The 22,603-nt window shown below is 45.1% G+C and overlaps 1 protein-coding gene across 1 annotated transcript in view; it reads right to left on the bottom strand.

The window, feature by feature from the left end:
• Positions 1-22,603, bottom strand: part of LIMCH1 (LIM and calponin homology domains 1) — a gene marked incomplete at its 5' end in the record, with an annotated part of 198,638 nt that overhangs the window by 135,321 nt on the left and 40,714 nt on the right. The window contains one exon of the mRNA XM_081959722.1: positions 2,961-3,031. Within this exon, the coding sequence (XP_081815848.1) occupies positions 2,961-3,031 (71 nt within the window). The remainder of the gene's footprint in view (positions 1-2,960; positions 3,032-22,603) is intronic.

Raw genomic sequence — 22,603 nt, 5'->3', positions numbered from 1 at the left:
GTCCTATCAATTGTGGAGACAACTGGAAAACCCTCCCCTTGCCATAGAGTCTCCTCCTAGAGTGGCATCCTTTTTCCTCTTCCTGTCATAACCGAAAGCCCTATCAATTGTGGAGACAACTGGAAAACCCTCCCCTTGCCATAGAGTCTTCTCCCGGCGCACTGTGGTTCTCCCTCCCCCCACCCACCGGAAGCGCCTCTCAAAATGTGGCGCCGACCGGTGACAGAGCCACAGCAGAGGGAGGAAGGAGCCACAGGCGGCTCCAGAGCCGCAGTTTGCTGACCCCGGCTCCAAAGCATCTGAAGGCAGGACAAGAAGCCCACCCACTATCAACCACAATACGTATTTTTGCCCTAATCTCTAGAGCAGGGGTGTCGAACTGAAGGCGCGGGGGGCGAATCTGGCCCGCAGGGTACTTAGATCCGGCCCACATGGCCACCCTGGAAACAGCAAAGAGAGTTGCAGGAGGCTATCGCAGCCAAAAAACAGAGCTCGGGAGCCCGTTTTCACTGGCACAGCGCTTGGCCCATCACAGGTACCCCTGACACGAGTGACGTCCGGCTGGCCATGCCCACCCCGGGCCCCCCAAAGTCAAATACAACCCTGATGCGGCCCTGAATGAAATTGAGTTTGACCCACATGCTCTAGAGTATCTTCATTTTCATCTGTAAATAGTTTTATTAATTTAATGTGACATACAGAGAGAACCCAAAAGCAAATATTAAGGAAACCAGGGAAGGAAAAGGGGAACTGAATAGTGGGGGAAAGGAAGGGATAAAGAAAAAAAACAGGCATTGACTTCCGACTCCTTTGGTGCAGTAAAATAAGGCGTTAAGGTCTACCCTCGATTTTTTACTTTTTCATAAGAATAGAAACAAGCCATTTCTATAAAAACAAATCCACTGAATCGGTAAAACCCAAAATCAAAGTTTCTTTTTTTTTTTTGCACTTCAAGCACAAAATCCAGAAGTGGTTTCCAAGTAAAAATGAAGGTATTTGTACCATATTTCCTCGAAAAAAGGACAGGGTCTTATTTGATTTTGACCCCCGAAATAAGCGCTTGGTCTTATTTTCAGGGAGGTCTTATTATTTTTGAGGTGCAGGAGGTGGCGAGCGTGGTCACCTCATGGCTGCTGCTGTGTTGCAATATTTTCGGGGAGGGCTTTTTTCTGGGCGGAGGGCTTATTTTAGCGCATGTGCTCAAAAGCCCGATTGGGTTTATTATCCGGGGAGGTCTTATTTTCAGGGAAACAGAGTATTTGCATCTTAATTTTCAACGAGGTCCTTGATGGTCTCTGAGCCTGGTTCTTTCTTGCAAACATTCCATTGCCAAATCCATTTAAGCTGATGTTGTTACCTAGTTGGATCATGAAACGTCTGCAAGAAAGCAACCCAGTTCATCGGTGTTTTAATTCCCTCCCACATTGGATAAAGACACTTTTAAAATGGAATAAAAATTCAACAGCGGCTGAAAACACACTTAATATCTCAATAAGGAATAAACAATCCCACAGCCTTTTTCCCCCCCGATCCAGCCGTTCACCATATCATCTGCCTTCCTATTTTCGCTTCTCCTTTTGATGCAATTCTAGAAATTCTGGGAACTCTTTTATAAAAATCCACAGTCAAGCACCCACATGGAAATCTCATTATCCTTATTTTATTTTTTTAATCTGTCGTGAAGAATGCTTCTGTGTAAGGAATGGCTCCCCGTATTAAATAATAGCTCACTATATTTGAAAACCTCCCTCGGGAACGCTGTAAAGAAAGATATTACATCCAGAGCGGGAGAATTCCCCATCAGATGTTTGTGGGGGTGTTTAAGAAACCCGCCACGATCGTCCAACTCCCAAACAGGCAAGAGACTGAACGATGAGACGGAATTATTTGTTTTGGCTAAGCGCGTTTGGGTTGGAGGTCTAAAGACGTTGCCTTTGGCTTGAAGTCAGTTGATTCTTACCAGCAAATTCTGCACAGCAACCTCTGGGAAACTGACTCTTTTTAGCAAAACCGGCCACGATCTGCATTTTAGCCCATGCTGGGGGCCATTTGAAGCGCCCGGCGAAACATTCCCAAAACTTTTTAAGATTGGAGGGGGAGGGGTGTCCTTCCTCAACGTGACATATGCACCGCGATGACGGTTTCTGTATCAGTTATTCTTCTCATCCGTCCTATTACCTATCTCCTTTTCTACTTATGACTATAACTTTGTTGTTTATACCTTTACGATGTATATTGTTTTACTTAGTTTCCTAGTATGATTTATGCTGATTGCTTATTTAGCATCCTATGACTATCACTAAGTGTTGTGTGAGTTATGATGAATGCATTTTTATGATGACTATGATCATGATTGATCACTTATAGCTTTGATGTACACTGAGAGCTTATGCGTGGAAGGCAAATTCCTTGTGTGTCCAATGGCACTTGGCCAATAAATAATTCAATTCAACTCAACTCAACTCTACTCTACTCTATTTTAAATTTCATTCTATTCTATTCTAAACTTTATTCTATTCTATTCTAAACTATTTTATTCTATTCTATTCTACTCTACTTTAAAATTTATTCCATTCTATTCTATATTCTATTCTATTCTACTCTACTCTATTTTAAATTTCATTCTATTCTATTCTATATTCTATTCTATCTAAAGAATTCTATTCTACTCTATTCTATTTTAAACTTCATTCTATTCTATTCTAAACTTTATTCTATTTTATTTTATTCTAAAATTTATTCTATTCTATTCTAAACTCTATTCTATTCTAAACTATTCTATTCTATTCTACTCTACTCTATTTTAAACTTCATTCTATTCTATCCTATACTATACTATCCTATCATCCTATCCTATACTATCCTATCCTATTCTAAACTTCATTCTATTCTATTCTAGTCTAGTCCAAATTTCATTCCATTCCATTCCAGGAATGTAAAAAAAAATGTTTCTTACTTACTCACACAGCAGCACGCCATTTTCCAATCCTGATCGAAAATATTTATCGCCAAAAGTTTTTCCGGTGACTTGCTGTAAAAGAAAAGAGGAGGGAATTAATTGGTTGGAGGGGACAGGATTGTTTCTGGAGAAATACAATCCCAAAACCACGAAGTGTGCGGCTATATGGCACTATCCAAAGGGAGTGGACTATGGTATCATTGGTCAACCTGACTGGCCTGGTGGTGGTGGGTGGAACATCATTTTAAAGAAGACCAGAATAAAAAAATTTGGCTGTAGTGCAAGAGTCTCCAAACTTGGCAACCTTAAGAAATGGAAGCTTGGCAACCTTAAGAAATGGAACACAGACAGGGCAAAACACCAGAATACAAACTGACAGCAAACATCACTCCTTTCTAGCACTGATGATGTTACCTAGTTGGGTTATGAAATGTCTACAAGAAAACAAGCAAGCTCAGAGAGCAGCTTGGACCACACAATAAAGGTTTGTTAACAGAAAGTTTTGACACTTTAGGTAAAGTTTCCCCTCACACATATGTGCTAGTTGTTCCCGACTCTAGGGGGCGGTGCTCATCTCCGTTTCAAAGCTGAAGAGCCAGCGCTGTCCGAAGACATCTCCGTGGTCATGTGGCCGCCCACCAAGCCCCACCCACCAAGCCACGCCCACAGAACCGGTAGTAAAAAAATTGCATTTCACCACTGACTCAGACCCATGTCAAAACGCCAGATCCGTGCCAAACATAGCCTGTGGCATGACCACAACACAACACAAACACACTACACAACTGCTTTCAGTTCATTACAGCATCTTGCCATGATTTATTATTGCGTGAAAGCCAAACAGGTCCCAGGTGTGAGAGCGATTTACAGTAAAAACAGGAAAAAGAGACAAGGGCGTAGAGGGTGGAAGTTATAAATACAGGAACTGCAAAGACATTTAATTCTTCCCCAGCCCTTCGAGGTGTTGGAAGTCAGTCCAGCGGGCCTCACCAAAGCCTTAATGAGAGTCTGGCTAACCTCTTCAACTGATTATTTGCTTTTTAAATCAAGACGGATCGCAAGCAAGGAAGGATGTTTATTTCCACCCTTTGTCTGGGGTTGCCTTAAGTGGAAACCCAGCCTGAAAAATATAATTTGTTTAGAAACAGGCGGAGCAAATATAAACGGTCCATTTAAACCGCTGTATTGCTCTATTTAGAAACAGGCTGGTTAAAGAGATCTTACTTAGGCGTCAGGCAAACGCTGCTTTTTCTTTGAGAAGGGGACGAAGGAAGTTGTTCTGACCGAGGCTTCCCAAGAGCATGAAGCAAATTCCTTCTCACGACAAAAACCCCTTTTATTAATTTACCGTGAATTGTGCTCCTTCACATCCAGCAAAGTCTTTCAAAGGAGGATTTACAGTCACAGACCTCATCTGGCTTGGAGAGCTGCCAGGCCGAGATCTGCAAAACCTGGCAAGGAGTCTGGGAGAGTCAAGAACCAAATAAGCGAACTAATTGTCTCCTGCAAACTCCACTCCCCTTTCGCTCCTCTTTTATTTCCTCTGGGAGGGGACCTGCCCAGGCTCTATGCTGTCCTATATAGGCACGGTTTTGAGGCCGGGCAGAGGTGCAGAAGGTGCGAACAGAGAACCGGTGGTAACAAAATCTGAAACCCACCACTGGTAAGGAAGTATCACCCCTTCCAATTTGTCCCATCGAAATAAGGTTTTCCTCTGATTCAGGATATCAGTAAAATCCTGATAGTAAAATTCTCAAAATTCTGAACGGAATTTCCTTCAGAACAATAATATCTATATTGTCCATTTCTCATGTCTCCATTAAAGACATAAGGTGTCCCTTCATCCCGTATTAAATGCCTATAATTTAGCTTGATAAATTATTTTACACTAAGACAGTGATGGCGAAACTTTTTCGCCTCGGGTGCCAAAAGCACCTGCGCGAGAGCTATTGTACTCGCTTGCATGCCCACCCCCATAATTTAATGCCCCCCTGTGTTATGTTCCCTGCGCATGTGTGCAGGACAGACAATCCACTGCCCCGCGCATATGCGCACGGTTTTCTTGGAGCCTATGGAGGGTAAAAATGGCATCCCACGCCCCCCCAGAGGCCAGAAATGGCCCGTTTTCCGTCTTTCGCTGAGCCTGCTAGGTCTGTTTTTCAACCACCCCAGGCACCGGAGGCTTTCTAGCAGCCTGGGGAGGGTGAAAACAGCCTCCCCCACTCCCCTGGAGGCCAGAAATGGTCTGTTTTCCGACTTCTGGTGGGCCCGGTAGGTCCGTTTTTCACCCTCCCCAGGTTCCAGAGGATTTCTAGGAGCCTAGGGAGGGCAAAAAACACCCCAACACGCACTGGAAGTTCAGAAATGGACTTCCGGGTTGCCTGTTAAGGCGTTTTTTTCCCTCCGGAGGGCGAAAAACCACCCAACGCGCAAGCCGGAAGTTCAGAAATGGACTTCCAGGTTGCCTGTTGAGATGTTTTTCTCTGTCCGGAGCTTCAGGAGGCTTCCCAGAAGCCTCCGGAGGGCGAAAAACCGCCCAATGCACAAGCCGGAAGTTCAGAAATGGACTTCCAGGTTGCCTGTTGAGGTGTTTTTCTCTGTCCGGAGGCTTCAGGCGGCTTCCCTGAAGCCTCCAGAGGGCGAAAAACCGCCCAACGCTGCAAGACGGAAGTTTGGGAACGGACTTCCGGTTTGCACATTGGGCGGTTTTTTGCCCTCCGGAGGCTTCAGGGAAGCCTCTGGCGGATGAAAAACAGTCGAAAACGAAGACCGAAAATCAGCTGGCCAGCGCTGGAGCCAACAGGGCAACGCCTCATGTGCCCCCAGAAATGGCTCTGCGTGCCATAGGTTTGCCATTACAGCTCTAGGAGATGATGGACACTTATTAGCTGCAAACCTGAACTCAAGTTGCCATGGGGTCAGCAACTTAAGCTAAGCCACTGGAATTTATTTCTGCATAAACATGCATGCTCAGGAAACAGGGTGTAAAATTGCAACTTAAATCCCTTAATTTATACAAAGGGGGGGGGGAATACTTAAGAGCTAATACATTTTCTTTGCATTCTATTTCCATGCCCCAAGCTAGCACACACAGATATTTACTCCGATGCTAATAAAAGAAAATTTATAGTGTGGTCTTTGGTTGCAATTTCAAAGGCCGATCTCTCTTTAAAGTTTGTTTTATGTCAGGGGGTTTAAAGGCTGGCAAAATAAAAGCAGGTTGGAACTGATTAATTGCCCTTCTGAATCTGCTTTACTGGATCCAAAAGCTTGTGCTTTAAATGCAGATTATGCCACGGTGTTTCCCAGACAGGTCTGTCTTCGTCCAATTTAATCAGGAAATGTTGTGGCGCGTTTCCCATGTTGCTTCATCCTTACAGATTTATTTTTCTTATTAAGGTATTAAAGCAGGGGTGTCCAAACTTGGGAACTTTAAGACTTGTGGGCTTCAACTCCCAGAATTCCCCAGCCAGCATAGCTGGCTGGGGAATTCTGGGAGTTGAAGTCCACAAGTCTTAAAGTTCCCAAGTTTGGACACCCCTGTATTAAAGTATGTGGCCGCCAAACTCATTCAAGGTGACTCAGGGCAGCTGACAAAAACAGAGTCTGAAATACAAAACTGAATAATCCCCTCATCCTTCTGGTGACAACTATTTGATGGCTGCCTGTCTCCCCGAGGTTCTCCACCCTCTGGCAGCAACAGAATGACAAATAACAATGTTGGAAGGGACCCTGGAGGTCTTCTAGTCCAACCCCCTGCTCAGGCAGGAAACCCTATACCCGTGAGAACGAACCTATGACACGAGTGCCAGAAGTAGCACACAGAGACATCTCTCCGGATATGTCATTGCTTCGGAGCGTTTCAAAACCAAGGCCAATCAGACGGGGAGGTCAAAACTAGAATTGGCATCACAAGGGGTACAAGTAGAATGGTGGTCCTACTTACAGATACAAGGTTTACACAGGATAGGAAGAAGGAAGGTATTGCCAAAGATTACACAATATTAGATAAACGCTTGATAGAAAACAAGTTGACCAAAGTGCTGTATAGATTTTTATTGGAATATAAACTTGAGAATAACATATCAAAGAAACTATGGTCACCTGGGCGAAAAATTTCGGCTATAATGTGGAATTAGCTAAGTGGGAAAAACTTTGGATACTTAATCGGAAACTATCATTGGCTATATAAAGAAAATCTTTATAAGATATTCTACAGATGGCATCTCCCCCCAGCACGGCTCTCCAAAATGTTTAAAAATCTGGCTCCAAATTGTTGGAAGTGTAAAAAAATACCAGGCGCTTTTTTATCATATGTGGTGGACATGCAATGAGGCCAAAAGATATTGGAAAACGATTCAATCATGGTTAGAACAAATGGTGGGAGATCAAATTTTGTTTAAACCAGAAATTTTTCTCCTAGGCATAATACCGGAGGGGTTTAAGAAAGATACACTTTATCTAATTATACATGTACTAACTGTGGCGCGCATAACTTATGCACAATATTGGAAAAAAGAAAATACACCATCAGAGCTAGATATAATGAGAAAAGTGTTGGCCTGTGCAGAAGCAGATAGGCTCACGCTTGAACTTAAAAATAAAGGGGAATCAGAATATTTTGAAGTCTGGAACAGATTTTATGATTGGTATAAGACAAGGTGACAAGACTAGAACAAACTATATATTGTGATTGGACAGAAGGATAGACAATGTACTAAGTAGTCTAATAGTTAATGGTTGAGACTGTGTATAATGTGGATGTATGGTCACTTCGACTCTGCGGTACTACGTTGTTTTAAATGTAAAAATAATAAAAATATATTTCAATTTTTTTAAAAAAAACCAAGGCCAATCTTATCCCTCCAAGGTTGAAGTTCCACAGGGAGGGAGCCACCACGGAGAAGGCCCTACTTCTTGGTCCCGCTTGATAGACCTTGTCATGGTTAAGGATCCTACTGCACATATCTACAGGAAACACCGATTGGCAAAAATAAAAGTTCTCTGATGGCCCATATTCAAAAGATTTAGACACCGTATTTTTCGGAGTATAAGACGCACCGGAGTATAAGACGCACCAAGGTTTTGAAGAGGCAAATTAAAGAAAAAAAGTAGGTAGGTAGATAGAGGGATAGAGAGGGAGAGAAAGAGAGAAAAATACAGTAGGTAGGTAGGGAGAGAGAGAGAGTAGTTAGGTAGGTAGGTAGGTAAAGGGATAGAGAGAAAGAAATAGAGAGTGTGTGTGTGTGTGTGTATAGATAGGTAGGTAGAGGCATAGAGAGAGAAATAGAAAGAGAGAGAGAGAGAGAGAAATACAATAGATAGGTAGGGAGAGCGAGAGAGAGTAGGTAGGTAGGTAGGTAGGTAGAGGGATAGAGAGAGAAATGCAGTAGATAGGTAGGTGTTTCTGCTGGCACAGCACTTGATCAATGTAATTCTCATCCATCAGTTAAAGAGCTTTCCAAAAGGAGAAAAAAAGTTTTTGCACTCTACAAACCTCCCAAAAACGGCCTGTTTTTCATGAAAAAGCAATGGACATGCTTGAAAACAACACGAAGCGGATGTTACTCAACCCCACCGCCACCACCCCCGTGTATCTACAGATGTAAGACACGCCGCAACTACTCCCCCCCGCTATGTCCTGCGTTCCAGATGTCAGAGTTCTCCGCGAAGCTATCAGCACCACTTTAAAGTTATTAAAGGAACCAGATGGCCAAGTTTATAGCTCAGTTTTTAGGCTGTAATTATTTATAATCACTGGAGATCAAGTTTGTAAACGTGACCCACCAGCCTATTAGCGCTCTGCAAAGATGGGAGGTTATAGCTCTATAAATCAGGGGTTTCCATCCTTGGCAACTGTAAAGCTTATGGACTTCAACTCCCAGAATTCCCCAGAGTTGAAGTCCACCAGGCTTAAAGAGTGGTGCGGTGGCCTACAGGTGGAGCGCTCGTCTCACAATCAGGAGGCTGTGAGTTCAATCCTAGGTAGAGGCAGGTATTTCTCTCTCTGGGCAACTCTGAGAATATATCTGCTGAATAAAACTCCGCATTGGCAACAGGAAGGCATCCGGCCAGTAAACACTCTGCTAGCTCTGTTCAGTTGCCCAGACTCCTCCCCACAAGGGATTATGAAGTTGTTAAAAGAAGATGATGAAGTCTGCCAGGCTTAAAGTTGCCAAGTTTGGAGACCCCTGCTATAAATATATGATCAGCCTCCAAGAGACATGGAATATCTCTCTGGGCCTCTGTTTCTTCTCTTTCCTTTCCAAAACAAGAACCCCCCCAAAATTGTACAGGGAGACCTCGACTTACAACCGTCCATTTAGTGACCGTTCAAAGTTACATCGGCACTGGGGGAAAAAGTGACTTAAGACCATTTCTCACACTTATGACCACTGGAGCATCCCGATGGTTCACATGATCAAAATTCAGACCCTTGGCAACTGGGTCCACATTTATGACGGTTGCCTCGTCCCAGGGTTGTGTGATTCCCTTTTGCGACCCTTCTGATAAGCGAAGTCAATGGGGACGTCAGAATTCACTTAACAACCATGTTAAGGGCAGTGATTCGCTTAACAAACAAACGAGGCAAGAAAAGTCGTCAAATGGAGCCAAACTCACTTAACAAAGGTCTCACTTAGCAACAGAAAAATGGGGCTCAATTGGGGTTGTAAGTTGAGGACTACCTGTACAAATAAAACAATGATGCAAGAGTGAAATGCTAATGCCAATTTTTAAAAAACCCTATGTAGTTATAATTTCTACTTAAATTTCATCAACGGAGGCAAATTGCCCAGTGAACATCCATCAAGCCACCCTCCAATCCATCCAGCATCCATCCAGCATCCATCCATCCATCTGTCATCCACCCACCCATCCATCCATCATCTGTAATCCTCTCTCACCATCCATCCATCCATCCATAAATCATCATCCATCCATCCATCCATCCATCGTCCATCCATAAATCATCATCCATCCCTCCCATCATCCATCTATCCTTTCATCCACCCACCCATTATCCCTTTATCTACCCACCCATTATCCCTTCATCCATCCCTCCATCATCCATCCATCCTTCCATCCACCCAATCATCATCCATCCATCATCCCTCTACCCATCCATCATCCATCCATCCATAAATCATCCATCCATCCATCCTCCATCCATCCTTCCACCATCCATCCACCCACCCATCATCCATCCATCCATCCATCCATAAATCATCCATCCATCCATCCTGCATCCATTCCCCCCACCCATCATCCCTTCATCCCTCCATCCCTCCATCATCCCTCCATCCTTCCACCCACCCACCCATCATCCACCCATCCATCCACAATATCTCTCACACTTCTCTCTGAAATAATTCAATCTCTAAAGCCTAAGTTCAATTCTTTTTTTTCACCCCCCAAAAGTCTATAAGGTTTTTCCGGTCCACCCTAAATACAGATATGGTCTTTTGACTGATGGAGGAAGTCAGTTTCTCTATCGCAGGAAGTTTATCAAGCATTCGTCTGTGAAGGGTAGCAGCAGCGCCACCAAATCTTTCCATCTTTGAACCTATAAATAGCCTCACTGCAGTTATCAAACTTTAAAAACAAAGTTCCATTGTTTCTTTTTCCAGCTGTTTCTCCCTCAGTCCCAAAACAAATGCCTCCGGTTTCAATTGCATATTAACCCTAAATATCCTCTGAATTCATGGATCGGCAGCCAAATTTTTCCACTTTCCCTGTATGTAAAAACAAGAATGATAAAACATCTCTTCCATCTCTGATCCAGATTTTCAGATTTAAGGAAGTCCTCAATTTACGAACACAACTGAGCCCAACATTTTTATGTTGCTAAGTGGGGATATTTGTTAAGTGAGTTTTGCTCCATTTTATGACCTTTTCCCAGCCCCCGTCGCTAAGTAAATCACTGCCATTGTTAAGTTAATCATGCGATGGTTAAGTAAATCTGGCTTCCCCCACTGACTTTTTCCGGTCAAAAAAGTCGCAAACAAGGATCACTGTGGCTCCGGGGGGCACTGCTGCTGTCATAAATATGAACCAGTTGCCAACACCGAAAAACGGTAATAAGCAGGGGTGGCCTGCTCTGGGTTCGCCTAGGTTCGGGAGAACCCGTAGAGCTAACATTATGGCCGGTTCAAAATCCCACCACTGGCTGGCCCCACCCACCCTTCCACCCCACCCCGCCCAGGAGTCTCCACGTAGACTGTTTTGGATGCGGGGTAGGGCACGGCCTGCGCGGAGGCACGGGGAGGAGGGAAAACAGGGCTCCCAGAAGGGCTCCGGAGCTGGGGAGAGGCAGTTTTCGCCCTCCCAGAGGCTCGAGGAAAGCCTCCAGAGCCTGGGGAAGGTGAAAAGGCACGCCCCTCAATGGTGCAGGAGGCCAACTAGGCCACGCCCATCATGGCCACGCCCACCCAGCAACTGGGCAGAGACCCCGTTGCTGAAATTTTTGAAGCCCAGCCCTGGTCATAAGTCACTTTTTTCCACGGCCGCTGTAACTTCGGTCACTAAATGAACTGCTTTAAATCAAGGACTACCTGTATATATCCCTGAAAAAGGAAATATGCAATTGTTTTAACAAAAAAGGGGGGAAAAGTACATTCACCATCAAGGTTCCTTTGCATGGATTTTCTTGAAATTGTCCCCGGTTTGGCTCAACTTTCGAACTGAACTTTCTTACACAAGAACCGAGAATAATTTTAAAGCTGTGTTTTTCTATGTCTTTAACACATTTTTGCAAAAATAAAAATAATAGAAAAATTCTAACTGTGATTTATTTAACTGTGCCTGGAAATAAACTGGCAGCCGGCACAAAATTTTTCACCACTGATGAAATGCCTTTAGTACTCTTTGTCCCTGTTAAAAACCACCAATTCTATTTTGATCCAAATATATTTTCTGATTAATCTTTATGTATAGTTAAAGGTAAATGTGTAGATATGTATAGGATATGTAAAACGCATGTATATGTTTCAGACATACGTGTTCCTTTCATGAACAGGCTATGACCAGTTCTGGTCACCACAATATAAAATATTTAAAAAGAGTTTAGATTCTTTTCTTTCTTTCTTTCTTTCTTTTTCTTTCTTTCTCTTTCTTTCCTGTTTTTCTCTTTCTTTCTTTCTTTCTCTCTTACTTTTCTTTCTTTTTTCTCTTCTTCTCTCCTTTTCTTTTTCCCCTCTTTCTCTCATTTTTTTCTTTCTCTCTCCTTTTCTTTTTTCTTTCTTTCTCTCTCTCTCCCCCCTCCCCCCTCTCTCACACACACACCATTCTAAAAAGTGACTTATGAACATTTTTCACACAACTCTTGCAGCCTGTGGTTGTTGTTGTATTAGTATTATATACTTTATTCATTAAACATGAAACTCAGCCCACTGAACATTAAAAAATGCATCGCAAACACCAGTGACTGGTGCTAAGGGTTGATACGGTTTGCTGCCAGCGTCCCAGGTATCAACCAAGGACCTTCTTAAAATATACGATGTTCCGAGTAGCACAGTTTTTTGCAGTTCCGCTGGAGTGATTGCAGGAAGCTGCAATTTGTTGATGTTGTATTATTATTATTATTCCAACATTATCCATATTTTGCAGGCTAATCCAATGACGCTCTATTCCTTCTGCTGGTTCCTAGCCGGGGTCAAAATATTTGGGGTAAGTGTTTGCTGATAGCATGCAAAAGCTTTCCTAATTGTCTGCCCCTTTTTAGCATTTCAGATGCCAGAATACATTAGTCACGGTGAGTTGGTTTTCGTTTCTGGAGCTCTTAAAAAAAACACGGTTGGCATTGAAACGCAATCCCTATGGGGGGGGGGAAAGGAAAACATTGTTCGGCTGGCACCTAAAATTCCTTTCAGGATGCTTGATAGGTCACGCAGGTCAAAATCCTAGACAACTGCAAGTCTGAACAGAATGAACAGGATAACGGAAGGGACCTGGGAGGTCTTCTAGTCCAACCCTCTGCTCAAGCAGGAAAACCTATAGCATTTCAGACCAAAAACCTTCTTAAAAGTCTCCAGTGACGGAGTGTCTGCAGCTTCTGGTGGCAAGCAGTTCCACTGATTAATTGTTCTAAGTGTCAGAAAATTTCTCATTAGTTCTAGGTTGTTTCTCTCCTTGATTAGTTTCCATCCGTTGTTTCTTGTCCTGCCTTTTGGTGCTTTGGAGAACAGGGTGACCCCCGCTATACCGGTGTGTGTGGATGTATATACACTATATTGCCAGAAGTATTTGCTCACCCATCCAAATAATCAGAACCAGATGTTCCAATCACTTCCATGGCCACAGGTGTATAAAACCAAGTCCCTAGGCATGCAGACTGTTTTTGCAAACATTGGTGAAAGAAGGGGTCGCTCTCAGGAGCTCAGTGAATTCCAGCGTGGAACTGGGATAGGATGCCACCTGTGCAACAAATCCAGTCGTGAAATTTCCTCGCTCCTAAATATTCCACAGTCAACCGTCAGCCGTATTATAAGAACGTGGAAGTGTTTGGGAACGACAGCAACTCAGCCACGAAGTGGTAGGTGACATAAACTGACGGAGCGGGGTCGGGGGATGCTGAGGCGCATAGTGTGAAGAGGTCGCCAACTTTCTGCAGAGTTAATCACTACAGACCTCCAAACGTCATGTGGCCTTCAGATTAGCTCCAGAACGGTGCGCAGAGAACTTCATGGAATGGGTTTCCATGGCCGAGCAGCTGCATCCAAGCCATACATCACCAAGTGCAATGCAAAGCATCGGATGCAGTGGTGTAAAGCACGCCGCCTCTGGACTCGAGAGCAGTGGTGACGCGTTCTCTGGAGTGACGAATCGCGCTTCTCCATCTGGCAATCTGATGGACGAGTCTGGGTTTGGCGGTTGCCAGGAGAACGGTACTTGTCTGACTGCATTGTGCCAAGTGTAACGTTTGGTGGATTATGGTGTGGGGTTGTTTTTCTGGAGCTGGACTTGGCCCCTTAGTTCCAGTGAAAGGAACTCTGAATGCTTCAGCATACCAAGACAGTTTGGACAATTCCATGCTCCCAACTTTGTGGGAACAGTTTGGAGCTGGCCCCTTCCTCTTCCAACACGACTGTGCACCAGTGCACAAAGCAAGGTCCATAAAAACACGGATGACAGAATCTGGTGTGGATGAACTTGACTGGCCTGCCCAGAATCCTGACCTCAACCCGATAGACCACCTTTGGGATGAATTAGAGCGGAGACCGAGAGCCAGGCCTTCTCGTCCAACATCAGTGCGCTTCTGGAAGAATGGTCAAAAACTCTCATAAACACACTCCTCCACCTTGTGGACAGCCTTCCCAGAAGAGTTGAAGCTGTTATACTTGCAAACGGTTGACCGATGTCATATTGAACCCTATGGATTAGGAATGGGATGTCACTTACAGTAAGTTCATATGCGAGGAAAGGCAGGTGAGCGAATACTTTTGGCAATATAGTGTATATATATTGTGTACATACATACATACATAAAGATAAAGGTAAAGGTTCCCTTTGCACAAATGTGCTTGTTGTTCCCGACTCTAGGGGGTGGTGCTCATCTCTGTTTCAAAGCTGAAGAGCCAGCGCTGTCCAAAGACGTCTCCGTGGTCATGTGGCCGGCATGACTCAAAACTGAAGGGCGCACGGGACACTGTTCTCTTCCCACCAAAGGTGGTTACTATTTTTCTACTTGCATTTCTTATCTGCTTTCAAACTGGTAGGTCGGCAGAAGCTGGGACAAGTCACGGGAGCTCACTCCGTTACACGGAGCTAGGAACTCGAACCGCCGACCTGTTGACCCCTCTTCTTTGTGACCACCAAGAAGGCAACCTAACTAAGTTTGGACAATGGACAGGCTACCTCCAGGCCAGCCTTGGAAATCAAGATCGTTTCTGAGAAGTTGAGAATGCTGAAGATCAAAAGGTCCCTTATTTGAACGCTGCTCTTTTTCTTAAGCCAGGAATGTCCAAACTTGGGAATTTTAAGACTTGTGGACTTCTGGGACTTCCAAGCGGTTACCCAATTTTGACTAAATGCCGAAGGCGCACAGAACGCTGTTCCCTTCCCACCAAAGGTGGTTCCTATTTTTCTACTTGCATTTTTACATGCTTTTGAACTGCTAGGTTGGCAGAAGCTGGGACAAGTCACGGGAGCTCACTCCATTACGTGGTGCTAGGGATTCGAACCGCTGAACTGATCGACAAGCTCAGCGTCTTAGCCACTGAGCCACCGCGTACATACATACACACATACACAATGGGAGGGGGAGGGGGAGGAAGTGGCAAAATTCAAATTGGAGTAAAACAAGAATCAGCCACCACTGTCTCACAAAAGAAATTGTTAAAAACCTCAGCTTTGTGTTTTTAACTGTAATGAAGCAGAATTCAATAATTTGCAAATGTTTCTGTTTGCTTTTTATATTAAAGAGAGGCCAAATTCAGCACTCGTTCATCGCAAAGAAAATGCACCATGGGGACCCATGCAAACAACGGACACTTTTCATTAAATTTGATTGTTTACACAGTTGGCAATCATCTCACCCAATGCGTGGATCTTTCTTTCTTTTTTAAAGCACATTCAATTGCAGATGTTTGCCTTACTGAATAGAAAAAAAGAGGGAAGACTAAATCTCTTTAAAACAAAGGGAGCCAAAATTCAATTTCTTGGAGAAAAAATACCTTTGGAAAAAAAAAAAGCCTACCCACCATGTGAGTTCAATCATTGCAAGGAAGATTTGAAATGACTCTCTTGAGTTCCAAGGCACAAAATAATGCAGTTCATATTTCATATTTCCTGCTGGTCGCAGTTCCAGAGGTGGCTGTCGTTTTAATCTCAGAATGGCTCTGGAATTGCTTAACGTTGAGAGACAACGACAAGTTGTCAACGGGCTTCGCTGTCGATCCACATTCGGGATCAACCGGATCACGGAACCCCTTAATGTCTGCAGGTGGCACCAAAAAGACATTAAAAGAGTTGCAGTTTCTTTGTTGTTTAAGAATCCTTTGACAATGAACCCAAACGAGGATAATGACCGAGGAGGGACAGTACTGGCAACATTGCCGTCATTTTCGTTTTACACTGAAGAAGTCCTCGACTTATGACCAGTTGCTAAGTGAATCACTCCAGGCGTTTGCTTTGTTTGTCAAGTGGTCACAAAAGCGGATCCCCAGGTCGTGGGGACAAAAACAAAAATCAATTGCCAATCTCGTGATTTTGATCAGATGACCATGGGCAGGTGGCAAAAAATGCTCTTCAAATGTGAAAAATGGCCAGATTCACTTAACAACCATGGGACTGTCTTAACTGCAGTGATTTGCTTAATGACGGTGGCAAGAATGTGGGCGCTCAAACAGATATTTGACGTTGCTTTTATTTTTTAATTATGTATCCTCAGGCTGGGAGGGAAAAATTAAGAAATTTGAGAATCGTCTTAAATTCACTGATTCATTTCAATAGCCTCCCAACTCAACCGAGTGACCAGTTCATCTTATTATAGGGCTCGGGTTGGACTAGAAGTCCTCCAAGGTCCCTCCCAACTCTGTTAATTCTGTGATCTTCCTTTTTAGACAGCATGATAATACTTAATGTTACCCTAGTGATAACGTACTATTCAGGGGTAATATTCACTTACTTTCCCAACCGGTTCACAAATGTGAGCGTGCTTGGCGTTCCACGCGTGCGTTTTGCTCGCGCGCGGGGCTTGCACACATGGCTTGAAAATGTGCCTAAATAGGACAGCATAGAGTCGGGGGCGGGTGGAACAGCCAACCCACGATTTCCACTACCGGTTTGGGCAAACTGGCACAAACCGGCTGAATACTATTATCACCCGCTATAACAGGGGTGTCAAACTCAGTTTCATTGAGGGCCGTATCAGGGTTGTGCCTGATCTCATGGGGGGGTGGCCGACTGGATGCATGGACAGCTTGATGCCACTCCTCAAACTGCTGGCATGTTTCCTCTTTGCATTGCATGGCCGAGGCGACGCATATACACCAGGTCAAAGGGACGCGGGACACCTCCTTACATTTTCCAGGACAGCCCCGTGGACCAGATCTGACCACGTCGCAGGCCAGATCCGGCCCCGCGGGCACCGTGTGTTTGTCACCCCTGTACTATAACACGTAGATGGAGTACCAGGAGACGTAGAACTCCTGATATCCGGTGTAGGTCCTTCTTTGAGTTAATGGCATGACCAACTGATGAAGTCACACGTCCCCAGTTCTCCACTTCCCACCTGCAGGAGGGCAACAATGGGACATCTGTCCTCCCCAGAAGCATCAACGCTCTGCAGATGCCACTCTATTACACACTGCAATTGTATCGAGAGGAGTTACGGGGAAAACAATGGCATCTGTCAATCACGGCGAGCAAAGGACAGCAGCCAACGCTTAGCGGGAAACGCAACGGAGGCCCAGTGGCCAAGAGAGCTCTGCATTCCATTCCAAGGTCAACTGAAAACCATAAACAGGTCCAGAGGGGTCTTTAAAGAGGGCTGGCATTGGGGAAGGGGTAGAAGCACTAAAGCAGTTTTATAATTACGGAGCGAGCTTTGATTCCTTTGTACCTTCGCCCTGACTCTGTAGGAACATTGGCCACTAAATATCACTGAGGAAATGTAGTTTGTTTTTCTAAATAAATCCAGTCCACCAATCCATTCAGACTAGAATATCATCTGCTATTAGAATTTTTTTTCTAAAATCCATGCAGACTAGCAATCTTACCCAAGGCTAAGCTTGTCTTCCTGCAACAGAAAGTTTTGGTTCGAATGAAGAATACGAATGGGAATGGGAATAGAATAAAATAGGAAAAGGAATGGAACGGAATGGATTGAAATGGAATGGAATAGGAATAGGAATAGAATAGGAATAGGAATGGAATAGGAATAGAATAGAATAGGAATAGAATAGGAATAGAATAGGAATAGAATAGGAATAGGAATGGAATGGAATGGAATAGAATAGGAATAGGAATGGAATAGGAATAGAATAGAATAGGGAATAGGAATAGGAATGAAATGGAATGGGAATAGGAATAGGAATAGGAATAGGAATAAAATAGAATAGAGGAATAGGAATTAGAATAGAATAGAACAGTGATGGGGAACCTATGGCACGCGTGCCACAGGTGGCACGCGGAGCCATTTGTCAGGGCACACGACGCGCTGCCCTGTCAGCTGGCCAGTGCACATGCGCGCCCTGGCCAGCTAAGTTCACCTTTTTAAAAGCCATTTTTTGCCCTCCCCAGCCTCCAGAGGCTTTATAGGAGCCTGGGGAGGGCGAAAAGAGCCTCCCCCCCCGGAGGCTCTCCGGAGGCTTCAGGTACTGTCCGGAGGCCTCTGGAGGGCCTCCGGGGGGGCGGGGGAGGCTCTTTTCGCCCTCCCCAGGCTCCTATAAAGCCTCTAGAGCATGGGGAGGATGGAAAAAGCATGTAAAAATGGGGGGGGGTCGCACCTGTTTTGCATGCATGTGCACTGGGGGGGTCGCACATTGCATTATGGGTGCGGCACGCCCGCACACGACCCCCCTGCGCTCCCCCCACTTGTGGCACGTGAGCCAAAAAAGGTTCGCCATCGCTGGAATAGAATATTCCAATCCCCTGTTGTATACTCAGCAATCTTGCCGATCACTATAGGGCAGTAAAGAGAAACAGGAAAACCCTTTAATGCCATTTATTGGCCATTTGGATTACTGCAGCCTATGCCAGCTTTCTCTAAGGTTCAGCAGTTGTGAACTCAGAATGAGAAAAGGGGAAAGGATATATAATTGGTTTCTGGAATAAATCAGTTGAGATTGTGGATTTTCTCCAGAGAAATAGAATAGAATAACGGAGTTTGAAGGTACCTTGGAGGTTTTCTAAACCTCTGCTTAGGCAGGAAACCCTACACCACTTCAGACAAATGGTTATCCAACATCTCTTTAAAAAGTGCCAGTGTTAACTTCTGGAGGCAAGTTGTCCCACTGATTAATTATTCTGTCAGTTTAATGACATTAAGATTAATTGTTCATGTCTAGTTTAATGAAAAGAAGGACTAGGGGAGACATGATAGCAGTCTTCCAATATCTCAGGCGTTGCCACAAAGAAGAGGGAGTCAAGCTATTCTCCAAGGCACCTGAGGGTAGAACAAGAAGCAATGGATGGAAACTCATCAAGGAGAGAAGCAATTTAGAACTAAATTTCCTGACCGTGAGAACAATTAATCAGTGGAACAGAAGTTGCCTCCAGAAGTTGTGAATGCTCCAACACTGGAAGTCTTTAAGAAGAGATTGCACAACCATTTGTCTGAAGTGGTGTAGGGTTTCCTGCCTAGGCAGGGGGTTGGACTAGAAGACCTCCAAGGTCCCTTCCAACTCTGCTATTCTATTCTATACGCAACCATCAGGAACAATATCAACAATATCTTGGTATATATTTTCAGGGCTAAGAATAACAACAGTTCAACTAAAGCTTAGAAGGTAGGCTAAGACATGTGAATAACATATAGTTTAGCCATAAACAAATAAAATTTGGTGAAGTCTGAGTGAATTGGGCCATCTTATCACTGTGAACTAAAATGGAAATATTTGTGGATGGGGAGGGGAGAGAAGAGGGGAAAAATTCAGTCTGGAGATGCGAGTTCAGATGAATCCAAGATGAATGAAAGTTGGACTCTCTTCAGCAAGGAAGTGTGTGACATCTTAGCTTGAAATGCAGCCGTTCCCTGCTCTGGCTCTCGCATCCCACTGGATGAATGGTGTGGGAAGATATTTGGCTGAAGCTTTCTCCTCCACCCTGTCCTCTCGCTGGAACTTTTTCTTCTGTCCTCCAGGGGTTTTCCACACCCATGCGCCTTCCCTCCGTATCTTGCCTCCCTCAGATCTTCCACTCGCTCACACAACTGTCCCCGCTGCTTTCTCCTACGCTGCACTAAGAAAGGTTCGGAGGAAGAAGAGGAGGAGGAGGAGAGGGGGAAAGAGGGGGAGGAGGAGGGAAAGAGGGACGAGGAGGAGGAGGAGGGAGAGGGAGAAAGATGAAGAATGGAGAGGGGAAAAGAGGGGGAGGAGGAGAAGAGGAGGAGGGGGAGGGGGGAGAAGGAGGATGAGGAGAACAGAAGAAGAACAGGAGGAGGACGAGGAGAAGGAGAGAGAAGGAGAAGAAGAAAAATAACTGAAGGAGAGAAGAACAGAAGGAAAAGGAAAAAGAGGAGGAGGAGGAGAACAGAAGGAGGAGAAGAACAGAAGAAGAACAGAAGGAAGAAGATAGGAAAATAGGATTGGAGAATAGGATGTCCTCCACTATACTGGTGTGTGTGGGTGTATATATATGGTGTGCATACATACATACATTCATAAAGGTAAAGGTTCCCCTCGCACATATGTGCTAGTCGTTCCTGACTCTAGGGGGCGGTGCTCATCTCCGTTTCAAAGCCGAAGAGCCAGCGCTGTCCAAAGATGTCTCCATGGTCATGTGGCCGGCATGACTCAACGCCGAAGGCGCACAGAGCGCTGTTCCCTTCCCACCAAAGGTGGTTCCTATTTTTCTACTTGCATTTTTATGTGGCTTCAAACTGGTAGGTCGGCAGAAGCTGGGACAAGTCACGGGAGCTCACTCCGTTACGCGGAGCTAGGAATTCGAACCGCCGACCTGTTGACCCCCTCTTCTTTGTGACAACCAAGAAGGCAACCTAACTAGGTTTGGACAATGGACAGGCTACCTCCAGGCCAGTCTTGGAAATCAAGATCGTTTCTGAGAAGTTGAGAATGCTGAAGATCAAAAGGTCCCTTATTTGAACTCTGCTCTTTTTCTTAAGCCAGGAATGTCCAAACTTGGGAACTTTAAGACTTGTGGACTTCAACTCCCAGAATTCCCTTCTGGGAGTTGAAGTCCACAAGTCTTAAAAGTTCCCAAGTTTGGACACCCCTGTCCTAAGCCAATTCAAACAGAGGATCACTCTTAAGACCTACAGATGAAACCAAGGAGCCACATTCCACCCGAAGAAGAAATACCCACTTGTCAACAGAGACTCTGCTGTTTTTCCCGACTTGTTTTTCCGCCAGCTCAAAGCGACGGAGAAACTAATGTTTTCTTGTTGCCAAAGCATCAGGGGGAAAAGTGCTACTCTTCCAAGCGGTTACCCAATTTATCAGGAAAATTTCAAAACTGTGGCACTCCGCTACTCCCTGCAGGAATGTCAACAAGCAAGGAATTGGGCAAAGGGCTCAGGACTTTTGTTTTGCTTTTTCCCCCTTGGCCAGCGTATTGTGTTATTTTTGAACGTGTCGTCTCCCACAAACATGAGGGCTAGAAACTCAATTTCAAATATTTTAAAAAGTTTGAGGCCAGCTGCCGCGAAGTGAGACGGTTCTATATCAGGAGTGGCTAACTTTTTTGTTGTTGCGTGCCGAAAGGGCAAGCATGTAACAATGCATGTCCAGCAGGGGTGGGTTCTGGACACAGTCGCAACCGCTGTGCCCGAGCGTCCTAGACCTCAGCGGACGTCGCGCAGGTGCCGCATGCTGTGAGCATATTGCACAATTGGGCAGTCATGTTATAAACAGCTATGGAAGGCGGGCAGGTTGGCCAAATAAGCCACTGTATTGGTACGGTGGCCACTGCTCCCGGCTACTACTGGTACAGCCCTACCGGGCGATACCGCCCAGAACCCACCACATGGTTGCACACACCCACACCCATAATGCAATAGGTGTGTGACCTCCCCCTGCGCCCTGCCCCCCTCCACGCATGAGCGCTCGACACCCCCACCGCACTCCATTTTTGGCCTACTGTTTCTGGTCCCAGGAGGCTGCAGGGGGGACACCCCACATTCCCACAACCCCTTTTTGGGCCTCCTGGGACCAGAAACAAGCCACGGGGGGAGGGGCCATGGCACCCTTCCCATGGTCCCCCACCTCAGTGCATGCGTGCGTGACCCACCCCCATGCACGCGCACATGTCTCCCACGTGCGCCCCGCCCCCCACGCATGCGCGACAGAGACCCAAAAATCACCTGGCTGGCAGGAGGCGCATGTGCATGCACCAGTGGTGAGTTGGAGGCGGTACGCCCCGGTACGGGCATATTGGAGCCTGCTCGGAGCACCGGATACCGTCCCTGTATGGTGCTCTGGAGGGCCCTCCCGCCCGCCTGAGCTCCTTACCGGTCTTTTAAGTCTTCGCTGAGCAGCTGGAGCGTCGCAGAGGCTCGTGGAGGAGCTAAGACGCATGCTATCTTATGTGGACGCCACCGGGCCCGTTCCAACCGTACTGGTTGTGGCACGCATGCCATAGGTTTGCTATCACGGCTCTATGCTGTCGAGGTTTTTAAACACTCTCCCGTGTTGTGTTGTCTTTTGGTACTTCCTAAACTTATTTTAAGGTATGTATTTTTATTATTCTGTTTTTAATGGCACACCAGCGGGAGTTACTTTCATGAGATGGCGGCTGTATAAATTTAATTTCATGAATTAATAAATGCTCAAATTCTCCCTGCTTTGACTTTTTGATTACTTTGGGATCCGGTGTCTATTCACACAGCTGGAACGATTAAAAGCAAGACGTAGAGATTAATTTGATTTGGGATCTCCCTTTTTGCTCATGTATTCTGCAAAAAAAAAAAAACCTAAACTTTTTACTCTCGGTCCTTAGAGGGGAAAGGGAGAACACAAATCAAATTAA

Source organism: Natrix helvetica (assembly GCF_964273705.1).
Source record: "Natrix helvetica genome assembly, chromosome: 7".
Lineage (NCBI taxonomy): Eukaryota > Metazoa > Chordata > Lepidosauria > Squamata > Natricidae > Natrix > Natrix helvetica.
This window is presented reverse-complemented; position numbering and strand designations above follow the sequence as displayed.